The sequence below is a fragment of the Stegodyphus dumicola genome, chromosome X2 (assembly GCF_044657685.1).
Source record: "Stegodyphus dumicola isolate Sdum_Otavi_A_Nest chromosome X2, ASM4465768v1".
Taxonomy (NCBI): Eukaryota; Metazoa; Arthropoda; class Arachnida; order Araneae; family Eresidae; genus Stegodyphus; species Stegodyphus dumicola.
Genome location: NC_140781.1, coordinates 111,128,647 through 111,141,889, shown reverse-complemented (window position 1 = coordinate 111,141,889; position 13,243 = coordinate 111,128,647). Strand labels below are relative to the sequence as shown.

Below are 13,243 nucleotides of genomic sequence, written 5' to 3'. Positions count from 1 at the left end.
GCTTTTTTTCTTTTTTCTCATTCTTTCTTCATTCCCTCAAACTGATTTGGAGAAGATTTCAAAGATTTTTTTATACTTAATTTTCTGACACGATACCAGAAGATCTCAAAGATTTCTCTGTTGTTTAATTACGGGAAACTTCGTCTATAACTTGTCGAGTGCTTTCAAGTTAGCTTCGGCCACTTATATTTAGATTGGTTTACACAGGTTTTTAAAGGTACCGAGAATCTGTAGGGATCAATATTCTTGGGCTCCTACGATTTAATATTTATTTTAACGGAAGACTAAAAGTGATTATACCAGCTACTATCAAAAATGAACACGTAAAAACACGGGTTAAAGTATTTAAAAATTCATTTTAAAGAATGTTCTGTAACACCTATTAAAAGCTTTAAAATTCTTTAAGGCTAACATTTTTACAAGAAAAATGGCTGAATTTTGTTGTTTCCCATGAAAAGTAACGATGTAAAAGTAAGATTCGGAAAAATATTCGTATGTTATCTTACAGAAATATACCTGTAGAACTATGTTTTTATAGTATAATGTATTTTATTTATTTGTGATCATGGCTGTGCCAAGCGTCTCAGAAAATCCTTTCAGCAAACGCTCACATTCTTTTATAAAGTTTAACAAACCGATATTCAATATATATATGTGTGTGTGTGTATTGTATGTATATATACGTATATGCATCATGTTATAGGACAATGCAAGAAATAAATTTTAGATATAACCATGGAAACATATATAGAATTTTGGAATGTTTCTTTTGAAGAAACGGGAAATGCGATTAGTGGTTCGATAACTTCTTGGCAAAAGATTTGATTTTAAAGCACAGAATAGAATCTATTTAATGTCACATTCAAATGAAACGTCATCTATTTGTTATTCATAATTTCTTTCCAAGGGCGCAAAAGTTTTCAAACGTACCAAAAAAAGCAAAATTTTTTCTGAACATTTTAATTTTCTAGCGAAATCTGCCCAGCTGGTATAGCGGTTAGTGACTCTAAGTGTCGTAGCAATTGGTCACGGTTTGAATCCCAAAGAAGGCATGGTTGAAACTGTCCGTTCCCTCGTAGGAGGCAACGGAGGCCACCTATTAGGTGCTTCCGTAATGAAATGGCTCCACTTCCGGCCTTGTAGCAGCGGAAGGCTAATTGCTGTTAAGTGAAGAGTCCAACTATTAAAACTTCGCTTTTCTAGAAAAAAGGGGGATTTATTCTATATTTCTTGAGAGTTTTAGCCAAGTATAGTCAATATTGTAGGTAATTTAATTGAATATAGTCCATATTGTATGACTATATATATTGTATGAATATTGACTATATTCAATATATTCGATATTGACTATTTTTGACTATATTCAAGAATAGACAAAATTGTATGCAATTTAATTGAACTTGAATTTTTATATGTGGATATCTAAATATTAGACATCAAATTCTTTCTTCTTTGATGTTGTGTTTTATTAATTTAGTTGAAAAACCATGTATTGAAACAAAAAAGGACAAAAACGTTGTTGGTAATATAAATGAATTTTGATATTTTAACATGATGTAAAATGTATAAAAATATTAAACATTCGATCTTTATTCATATTCAAAATACATAATTACATTGATTTGGCTTTAAAACTTACATTATGAATACAAATTTAGACATTTTGCGGCATTTATGTTTAAGTTTATTAGAGGAATGATAATTTAATTTAATTCTTTCCTTTCTGCTTTTTTCACCACCAGGTTCTATCTGTCCAAAAAATTACGAGGTTTTGAGTGGCAAGCAGTTTTATTATAAAGTGAAAAATTTTAGGAATAGGTGTGTGGAGATCTGGTCTGCTTTCGCGGCTCTGCTGATAGGTGTAAAGAGTGTTGTTGCTGAAATTACTAAGCTGAAGTTAGATCCAGCTTGGTAAGTCTGTAAAGTCTGTCGTCTCAATCTTGTAGTCTCTCGAAAGATTAGCTTTAAATTATTAAATATATATCCTTAGTAAAAGGAAGTTTTGTGTTGGAACTAAGTCCAGGTTGGTTGGCAAATTTATGTAATATATTTTAATTTAAGCACTTACAAGTGGTGAGGTAGAATACATTTTAAGTGTTTGATAATTTACTGAAAAAAATCAGACGTAAAACCTTATTGAAGTTGCAACTGTACTAGTTAAACCCACTTCAGGTGTTACAATAATACAAAAGAAAGTGTTGCTCATTTATTTATTTCAGAATAATATTTTGGACAACGCAATGTATTTGAAGTTGAATTAAATATTTCATTCCCTTTTCGGAGATAAAATTGATAAGAACTGAAAACACTGCTCTCATCTTGTGTCAAAGTAAGTTAAATCGTAAACGATGCATTCTTTTCGAAATGAAGATGCGTCGTTGAAATGGATCTTTTCGAAATGAAATCATTTCGAAAACGTGAGTGATAGTCGAATATTTAATATAACCCTAGATTTAAATTTTTCATATGTTTTCATTTATACATGGCTTTAACTGATCTTGTAGTGACGATTCCACTTACTTGAAAATACATTTGAAAACCATCTTCTTTATCGTAAGAAACAGAGTCATTTTGATTCCTTCAACACTAATAACACGCAGTACTTCTTTTTCTAGTCTATTATGTTTGTATTAAAATTGAAAATTTTAAAAAGATCTGTTACAATGCTAGTTCTTCGCTTACTTGCTCCATTTTTTATTTCATTCGGAGGAAAAAAGGAAAAAAAAGAAAAAAAAAAAAAAAACCTCTTGACATTTTTCAGCATTAATCTTTTTAAATTTAGAAACAAAGCCCCTTACATTTCTTAGTAATGTCAGATATTTCCCTCTGCTTAAACGTTCAATAAATAATTCATGGTTTGGGTGTTAATACAGCTGTGGTTACGTACAAAAGAAATAAATGAACTTTTGCCAATTCTATACCATATTTTAACAAAAATCTTACATTTCCCGAGTAATAGCACAGCTTTAAGTGAAATGAGAAAATCGATATTCCACCCCCCGAAAAATCTTCGAGAAGTTCGTCTATTTGAATTCAACTTCTAATGCTCATATAATCGCCTTTGATTCAGATAATCCAATAAACTAGTCACTTACATTTTTCCTGCGCTAAATGCATGTGCAGTTTCCTGAAGGAGTTCCAACCAACTTAGATCGCAAGCCTACTATACACTTTTCAGTTCGCGACCGTTTGTTTCTGTCATTTCAAAGATTTTCGTGGTCTAAAAAGGAAAATAATATTAATCTGACGTAGTTCAATGTTCGACAGAATTGTTGTAAATTATTATCATCTCCAGTCAAAGAAATAAATTCATGGTAGGAATTTCCAATACTTCCACCGGTGAGGACATCAGAATGCGGCAATTTAATCCATGCTGGGGCCTAAACATATTACCCCTCCAATAAATGCCATAGCTTTGGAGACATCTGGAAGGAAAGTACCCACTCCAGAAAGCGTGCAACTGCTAATCAATGACTACAATGATTTTAGCCTCGGTTCTAAAGAAAAACAGTGTCATCACGAAACTTCCATAGCCAATATGCCTCGTCGAATTCATGTTCAACTATTTTTTCTTTCTCTATGAGGTACTTTTGCTTGCATGAAAAGAGCTTAAGAAATATCGCACATATCAGAGGACTATATTTCATTTAGATAAGAAAAAAATGGAAAAAGCTGAAAGTTTTCTATTATGAAAAAAGCAAAAAACTGTTTAGTTAATTTTATAAAAAAATGTTTCGTGATGCACCAACAGTTGAACCGATATCTGTTAGTTAATTTATTATCTAACATTAGTAAAAATTTTAGTTAATAACCAATTAGCAGCTTTTAAATTTAATTACTTAATTCAGATCGTTTTATAGGAAAATGACATACGCGCTTTTAAAAACGAATTTCTTGGTTTAAAATAAAACATTTTCCTAAAATTTTATACGATTTTAGAGTGCCAAACATGCTTCAACTTCTGCTAAAGTATTAATTAGACAAATAATCGATAAAAGAGGGAAAGTTCCTTCAGATTTTCTTCAAATTTCAGCGCTTAATGATACGTTCTGATTTTGAAACAAATGACTAAAAAATACATTTTAAAGTAATAAAATACAAATGAAGCTTTGTATAATCACAGATTGCAGAGGCAACAGGAGAGAACGTTTATTTAGAGAGAAAGGTAGCTTAAAATATAAACAAATTAGTACGGATCAAAATAAACAAATTTTTGGGAGCGTTGAAGTGATACAGAGCACAGTTGAGTGGTTGGTAAAGATAACACGCAGTACTTCTTGCAGATTTTATGTGATATGCATCGCTACACGAACCTGCAGCTCATCGATATATACTTTATATATGGAGCTTCGGAAGCAAACGCAAAAGCTGCTTAAATGAGGAAATTGTGAATCGTGAAGATCCTCCGTTTTAGCCGCAACTCCCCAGATAAAATGCAAGTTAAAGAACTACGCTTTTATGTAGCGATATATACCGCTCGAAATCCAAACGGGGAAAGACAATTTACACCAGACGTACGTTTTGACCTACCACTCAACAGTTGTCTGAATTTTCTTAACGCAGCATTTTGGCTCACACATTCCACTGCAAAAACTATATATTTCAGACGGTTCTACATGCCGTTTTATTTGTACAACGTATTTTTGAATTATCATGTATAGCCTTTAAAAAACAGACTTAAACATTACAAAAGATTAGGTATTTATAAATTTTATGTCTTGTAAACAGTGTACGCGAAATTAAAGTTAGATGTAAATAAATATCAATCTTTAATTTTAGAGGGGTATTACAGGTATTTCGAGAGAACTTGAAGCCGGTCTTTCTCCTTCAGGAAGAAATATTATTCCAAGTTATTTTACAAACTTTCATTGATCAAATAAATAAGACCAAATGAATGTCACATAAAGTTTCAACAACTGGAGTGCCGTCTATTGAGCAAACAGTTATGAGAAGAGGCATTTAAGCAATTTTGAAAAGACGGAATTGGGATTAAAATCTTAAATTTAAACTGACAGAAATTGATGAACGCCGAAGGGCTTCAAGGAAATTTTATTTTTTAGATGAAGAAGTTTTTCGAATAACTTTAAAGAAAAGAAAATAACAATGGCTAAAGGCCCAAAATGATTAGCGACTTTTATTTACTAACTTCTCGTATTCTTAAGGGAAACTTCTTTTTCTTTGAAGCAAAATCAGAACCGAACTTAATCAAAATCGAGATAACATAAAGTGTCAAGTTCAGTAAGAAATACAGAAAGTGGTTAATTATTTACTTATAAACATATATATTTTCATTTATATACCGAAGAAAAATTTAATAAATAAGAGAAAAAGAAACTAAATTGTCATTGTTTATACTCAAGTTTCGTCCAACTTGGAAGGTTTGAATAATTTGTATTATTTTTTGTTTATTTAATGATTAATTAATCTTTAAATAACTTAAAAGGAAAATAATAATTTAAATAAGTTATTTAATGATTAATTCAACATATTAGAGTTTTTTGAAATAAATGTCAGTCTGAAAATTTAACATTTAGCCATCGAAGCAATTGATTACAAAGTTTGACCAATAAAATTGTCGTGCAGGTTCCAAATTTTAGATTTTAAATAGAAAATAAATATAAAATTAAAATTTTTTCCAATATAATTATTATTAGTTATGTGTGTTTTGATAAATAGTTAGTAAGCGAAATTTAAAATCCAGTTAAAATATTTTTTATTTTTGTTGACAAAAATTTTCATTTTGTTAAAAGTGAATTCTAGCCCGTCTGATGTTTTCAGATCGTGCATTCGGTCTACATATCATCTGAGGTTCCAAGAATATAGATCTCACAAAGAGTTTTCATAATCGAACGAAAGATTTTATTCATAATAGGGAAAGTAACTTGGAAGCCTACTTATCAAGAATCAGGGCAATTTTGCTAGTTATAGAATCGCAGTATGGTTATTTTTAATAATAAAATATTGGTTATGATAACATATTCTCTAAAATATTTATTAAAACATAATGAGAGGAGCCTCTGTATCAGCTCTAAATATGATAGAATTATCGAGTAACAGAAGGCTGTAAAATATAAATATCAAATTCAGAAAAAATACGAAAGTAGAAACAGCCATTTTTATTAAAGAACTGAGGTGAGAGGAAATCAAACAGAAAAGGTTTCTAATAAACTGCAGTACAGAAATTATTATTTTAATTTAAATTATTTTGTACACTTTAGATCAGCTATTTAAATTCACTGGTTGGTTATTTTTCCGCAGTACATATTGTTAAGAGGTATTTATATATTATGTTTTGAGACTTTTAGACCATTTTTCTTGATGCGTGGACTTTTTTTGGGGAGCAAGGGAGGTGATACGACTTGTATTTTAAATTTTTGGGTACTCTGTACTACTACTAAGGCACTTATCTCTAAAATGGTTTGAAATTTTTATGGTAAAAAATTACCGGAAGATGTCAAATTATATAGAGAAATGTAAATCTTTTTAAAGTAATTATTATTTTTTTGGGTAGTATCTGTATTATGATCACATTAATACAGATAGCTTGGCCTTTAATTCAAAATTCAATACAGGACATATAAAATATTGGTGTAAAATCTCACTCAGATAGCTTCAAAACGTTTTGAGGAATTAAGTTTCTGATATATATATATATATATATATATATATATATATATATATATAACCAAAAAATTAGTTAAAATCGCTTTAAATACCGTTTTTGAGCAGAAAATTTCACTACATTTAGTTTTCGTAATTAACTCTATAAGGTATTTCTCCCGCCTTCTTAGCATGCCTTCGTGGTGTAGTGGTCAGCACGCTCGGCGTGCATCGAGGTGTCTGTGGTTCGATCCCGGGAGAGGGCCTTGCTCATTTTTCATGACTCCTGTTTCGAAATAACCTAATGTCTCTACAGTGGCACAAAAAAAGGGGGTGGATGATGATTCTCCACAACCAGAATTTGGCGAATGGGTCCCCTAATCCCCAGTCGCTCTTTAAAAAGTGGAGTAATACGGCATTTTTCCGGCCGTTTTAGCATGCCTTCGTGGTGTAGTGGTCAGCACGCTCAACGCGTATTCGAAAGGGTATTCGAAAGGTCCGTGATTCGAGTTCCGGCGAGGGCTTTGCTCATTTTTTCTCTGTCCTGCTACAAAACTACCTAATGTCCCTACAACTCCTTACAACTTCTTACTCTCAAGTCCTCTGAGTCCTGCTTTTTTTGTTTTTTTAACCAAAGTTGACTTTTTTTATTTTTCTACTTTTTCTCGTGAAAACGCTAGCATTAACGACTAGTAAAGTCTTGCAGTCCAATAAAAGTTTCCTCCGATAAAATAATTCGTATCATATTATTAAAACTCCGTTGCATTTTGAGTAATCTTTTGTATACATTTGAAAGTAAGACTTGATCGTTGGCTCATATAAGCTGGATTTATAATTTTTAAAGCAGATTTTGTAAGATCAGGAGATTTATTAGAAATCCGATATCTTGAATATAATTCTTTCTGTTTCCTCCCCCCGTCCAAGTCTTTTGCTCTCCCTGGCATTTTAGACGCAATTCCATTTTATTGCCGGAGCAGCAATGGAGAAACGTCACTATGCCTGCAAACTTTCGAAAATTCCTTACATTCCTGCGAATAATAGTGAAGTAATAATGTTTCAAATAATTAATAAATTTATCCCTAAACTTGCCATTGCCAAAGAGTCTTTTTTTTTTTTTTTCTTTTTTCTTTCGTTCAGTTTTTCTCGAATAGGTAAAAATTACCCGAATACATTGTTTGCCAGAAGCTAGAAAGATGAAACACTAAAATAAATGATGAGCAACACTAAAATAAATATGATTCAATATTTTAATAATAATTAATAAATCTCAGATATTTAGTTCGAAAGGCTTAGCAGTTTAGAGGCTGAAAGCAAGGTACAAGAAAGTATAAGACTGGATGCATGTTACCTTTTACAAAAACACATGCGTTTTCCCGTTTAGCTAATTTTTAAATTTTACAAATAAGGCTTTACTGATTAATTATATTACTTTCTTCAAGCTAAAATAGTTTTAGGATACCAAATTTGTCTTTTTAAATTAAGGCAAGTTTATTGACAAGTTTGCATTTTAAATATTGAAACACAATATAGTAATAGGTGTAGTGTGTGCGTAGTATTTATCTAAGGTCTTTTTCATAACGTATTCCCTGCCTCGATTCCTTCATTCAAAGAATGAGTTACATTTAATTGCGCTATATTTCCATACACTGCTAAATTCAAATCCTAATCAGAAACGTTTTACGCGAAAAGGATGACATCCACATGCCCATGGGCAATTTTTATAGGAGACAAAGCTTGACAAAAATCCTTTTCACTAGCGCTAATCCATCAGCCTATACAGCTGCCAAATTTACTTTCTTTTAAGTTCCAAAGATTAAACCTGTCACTTCTATTTTTAGCTCTTGTAAATATCTACTGCCGTTCAGATTTCTGGCAGTTTTTCTTTTTTTGTTACTTTATTGATGCACAAATGGTTTATTGCTTTAAACCTCATTTTGAAATAAAGCAGTTGCTGCTATAAAATAAGGTTCGAAACAATATTTTTAACTTTGTCTGTAATTGAATTGTTCTTATTAATACCACTGTTGAAATTTTTTTATTTTTCTCGAAGTTCTTGGCAAAATCATAGAACAAGGATACGAAGATTACGTATGAGATGCAAACAAAGGTAATCTGATAACAAGGTTGGTCACTTTTAAAGTTCAATTCATTTTACCGTTTGTGATTTGCATTCACATGGCTGTCGCAGTGCAAGCACTAAGTAATGATTAACTATAATTGTTAAACTTAGATACAAAAAACAACGTTTTAAGTGAAAGAAGATAAAGTGGGAAAGAATAGGTCTAAAACAGTAAGAATACGAGGCATAAAAAAAAGTCTGGAGTGTGTTAGTAACGTGTGAGACATCGTCATAACATAATATTAATATAGGTATAGAACCCCAAAATTAACAATAGATAATAAGTGAGACTAATAAAAAGTAAGAAATAATAAGAACAAATAAGAAACTTGTATATAACTGCAATATTTAACTGTCTTGGAGCGTTTTTCAAAAGCCTCTTCTACTATTTTGAAAAATCAATTTCGGATAATAAAATTACCCGAAACTGATATCTTCTGATAATCGTAGACATCATAAAGCCTAAAAACTTACTTTTTTAAATTAAATAAAAATAAATTAAAATATTTTCCGACGTTTCCTCCAAAGCAATGATTTTAATGTGGGTAGATGACGTCTTATGAGTAAAATGCTGATACAATTTCAAGCAGGTGCGAAAGAACGAAAAATAATATATTTTTGAAGTGTTAACTTTCACGTTTCTAAAACAAAAAACTTAAAATTCTAAAAAAATAAATAGAAATCATTTACATAAAAGAATAGACATTATAACGGTATTTAATAATATCAATTAAATATTAGGTATAAGAGAGGAAGTCAGTAAAAATTACTGCACAGTATGGAAAATTCTTCAAGCCATCAGTTTAGTAAGGCAAAATACTACAAAAAGATTTATTATTCACATTCTATTAACCTATTTCCTAAATGGAACTAAAAAGAAAATCATACTGTACTTAATGTATTTAAAACAGAGAATTCTGTAAGCAGAAACTTCGAATCATCTAACAAGATTTAGCATTTCGGCTTGTATCACTCTAGATAAATTGATATAAATTATGTGATTCTTTTTCCTAAATGAATGAAATGTAAACAGCCTTTTTACATTTTGTTCCAACACTTTAAAGTTCTGGATATATCAAGCAAATTCTGGAGAAACCACACGTATTTGTGTCCTGTTTAATACTGTATACCCTTTTATGGCACCCTTTATGTATACTATACTCTTTATGCCAACATCAAACATACTATATAGAAAAACCATATCTAGATTCGGAATGACATACAAATATTCAAAATAGTAATTTGTACTTAGATAGACAAGGTGACAAAAGTTTAGACTGCAGATCTTCTAAGAATTTAACGGTCGTGTTGGTAACGCCTTTAGATCATTAAGCTTTGTTTTCCTTATTCTTGCAGTTACATAGTTTTGCCTTGATTACAAGCTACTTATGTGTGAAACAAATGTATCGTTCCCCAGAATTTGACAAAAATTAAGTACTTCCGAAAACGGGAAGTAACCGCTTTCAGAGCGCTCTGCAAATTGGTCATATGCAGATGAATGTCCCTTATAAATATTTATTTTGGATGTTCGTGAGTTTAGTAGATTCAAACTTACGATAAACATGTTTTAAGTATGAAAGTTTTCAGTTAATTATTGTTTTAAGTTGCACACATATTGTAATTTCATAAATTATAATTCCAAGTAGTTAATGTAAGCATTATTTTTTTAATCGCTCCTAACAATGCGCTAATTTACAACCGAAGGAAACACGCAAAATACAAACATAATAAAGGTTCCAAATGTTCTTTTTAATTACATGCTTGTAACCACGATTGTTTAATGAACCATGCAACCAAAAAGTAATTAAGGCTTTATTTTTTCGCTCTATAGCGTCAATCGTTAATCACTGTATACACTGTTTAATGTGATTCTGTCACATTTTTTTTAATCTGTCAGAGCCTCGCTGTACAATTTTTGCAAAATCTAATTGAAGAAAAGAAGCATACTCTTATTTCCACACGTTTTTAAATCTTTATTTTTTTACAAGTTTTTAATTGAAAGTCTTTACGACTGCACAGTTGTTTATTAAAATAATTAAAAGTAATTTTACAATCACAAGTTTGAAAGAAATCATAAATACTGAAATAAATTGCTTGTTTTAATGAATATGTGCGAAGCTCACTGGATTATTTAAACTCGCTAGAGATTTATGCCCATTATTAGAAATGCAGATAATCGTTACAACATAAGGCAAACAATCATAATTGTCACCTAACTATGTTTCATTCTAAAGCAAACCCACGTTACATACTTATTGCAGTTTAATTTTCCACTGCTTTCATAAATGATAATAATACACCATGAGCTATGGCATTCGGCTTGCCGAATAATCATAGGGAAGAGTAAACTAAGCCCCCATATGCGAGAGAGGTGTGAATCACATATATTAGTGATATCCATCTTCTCAGTGAAATCAAATGTCAAAATATGGTAGAAGCTTTGTTAATAATCACAGCCTCAATATCTGTAAAGAAATAATATTGACGTCAATGACTCCCTTTGTTGCTAAGAAAGGAAAAATAGACAATCATATAAAAACTTGCATAAGATTTATGCATTGGATTAAATTTATGTCATATACTGATATCCTATAGTTGGTCATTTTTTCATTCTTCAGCATCAAAAATGAGGATTATTGCGCTGAAAGGAGAAATACCTTTTCGTTACCAGTCTTCTGAACTGTCTTCTGTTGACTGTTGTCCATTCCAGATGAGTCGGAGAGCCAGTTTCTTTAGACCTCAACCTAAAATATAAAAAATGGTGCAATTTTATAAATTTTATTCTCTGAATGCTTTTTAACAAACATATATTGGAGTCAAACATATATATACAAGTATTCAATTTCTTGAATAATTCGTAAAGTAATATGATGTTGATGTTGATGTATTTAATTATGGCAAAGCACACGAGGGCTATCTGCCTAAAGGGAGGGATGCCTTTCGTGGAGGACTTTCTAAGGGAAACTGGCTCGTATACACGTTACACATGGGGAAAACCACGAAAACGCCCATGCAGCCAGCCCGTTCGCGGGATTCGAACCTCAGACCGAACTACCAGTGTTCAGCGTCTTTACCGCTCGGCCGCTGGTGGGCCCGTAAAGTAATATGAAACTTGAATTATTGCTATACATGCATCGAAAACGTTTAGAAAATTTTATAACTTAAATTTCTGAATTGATTTGAGTGAATTTGAGAATTGATCTCGAAGACATTGATCACTATATTTCCTTTTTTTTTCGCATATCATACACTTAAAAAAATTAATTTCAATACGATATTTTGCTTGATTTTATGTAGTCAATATCTACTATTATGGTTTCAAAGCCAAAAATACCGAAAATCAAAAATGTTTTCTTTACACAATGCAACTACCGTCAAGTATTAGTGCCAAGAAAAGAATTGCACGGACACAGAAGACTAAGTAGTAATACAAAGTTTTCTTTTAAATTTCAATTTTGCATTATTTAGCACACTGGGGCTATCTGCCTAAGGGAAGTGATGTCTTTGTAGAGAACTTTCTAAAGACTGTTAGTTCATATTCGCATTACACACGGGGAAAACTATACAATTATAGATACACTCGGCATATTCATCAGAATTCGAAACTGGTATGTACTGCCAGCATCCAGAATCACATCTGCTCGTCCGTTTTTCACGAGTTAAGAATTTCGTACGAATTCAGGACCCCTTTCTAGACACAATTTTTATATAAGTATTGCCGTGTCCTGCATTCCTTGATTCAGAATCCGTTTTTTACTGAGACCCCTTCCCTAAACGGGAAAATGTTACATTTCATTCTTGTTCGGTTCATATTTCGCATAATGTGAAATATTGGTTTCTCTAATTTTCAGAAGCAGAGGAGCAATAAATTTTAGCAAGATTGAACTCTAATGTAATGAAATATAGCTGCTTTACGCGTATTACTTGCTTCACACAGCAATCCTGACAACGAATATTAGCAAGCAAGGGCGATTTACACTAACTTTTCACAGCTTTCTTATTGCATTTCAGGAAAAACACAGTTCTTCATCATTCTGATAGCTGTAGAAATTCTAAATGATACCATTTGGGAACAAAATTTTTGATTCCTGTAACTGTTCTAATGTTTTAGCCTGTCAGCTAAAACGTTAGGATACTTTACTTTCCTACGTATACGAGAGAAAATATACTGTAAGTACACAATTTAGCGTAAAATATCCTTTGTTTAGCACTAGTAATAACTTTTGTAGTCTGTGTACTTTTTAAAATTTATCGCTATTGTATACCCTGCTTGAAAGTCGCATTATATTAGGATCGGTATTATCTGCGGTTTCATGTAACCTCGGGTTATCTTTGAGCATATGATTCGCTTATGGGGGCATTATTGTAGGTTTAAAAAGACAGAGAGATAGTAACATACATATACTTATATACAGCAGACTTTTTTTTTAAGATTTCAAGAACCTCCACTTTATTCACTAAAGCGTTTTTACCAATCGTTGTTCAGTTGGTTCGTTTTAGTGTTATTCCGATTTCTAAACTTTA

At 31.4% G+C, this 13,243-nt stretch overlaps 1 protein-coding gene across 8 annotated transcripts in view; it reads right to left on the bottom strand.

Moving 5' to 3' along the window:
* Window positions 1-13,243, bottom strand: part of LOC118191362 (dual specificity calcium/calmodulin-dependent 3',5'-cyclic nucleotide phosphodiesterase 1-like) — a 264,033-nt gene that overhangs the window by 91,197 nt on the left and 159,593 nt on the right. For all 8 annotated transcript variants that reach the window (XR_015039257.1, XR_015039258.1, XR_015039259.1 and 5 more), the window contains one exon: window positions 11,377-11,463. Coding sequence is in view for 5 of the 8 variants with exons in the window: in XM_085810066.1 (XP_085666192.1) it covers window positions 11,377-11,463 (87 nt within the window). In the remaining 3 variants the exon portion in view is untranslated. The remainder of the gene's footprint in view (window positions 1-11,376; window positions 11,464-13,243) is intronic.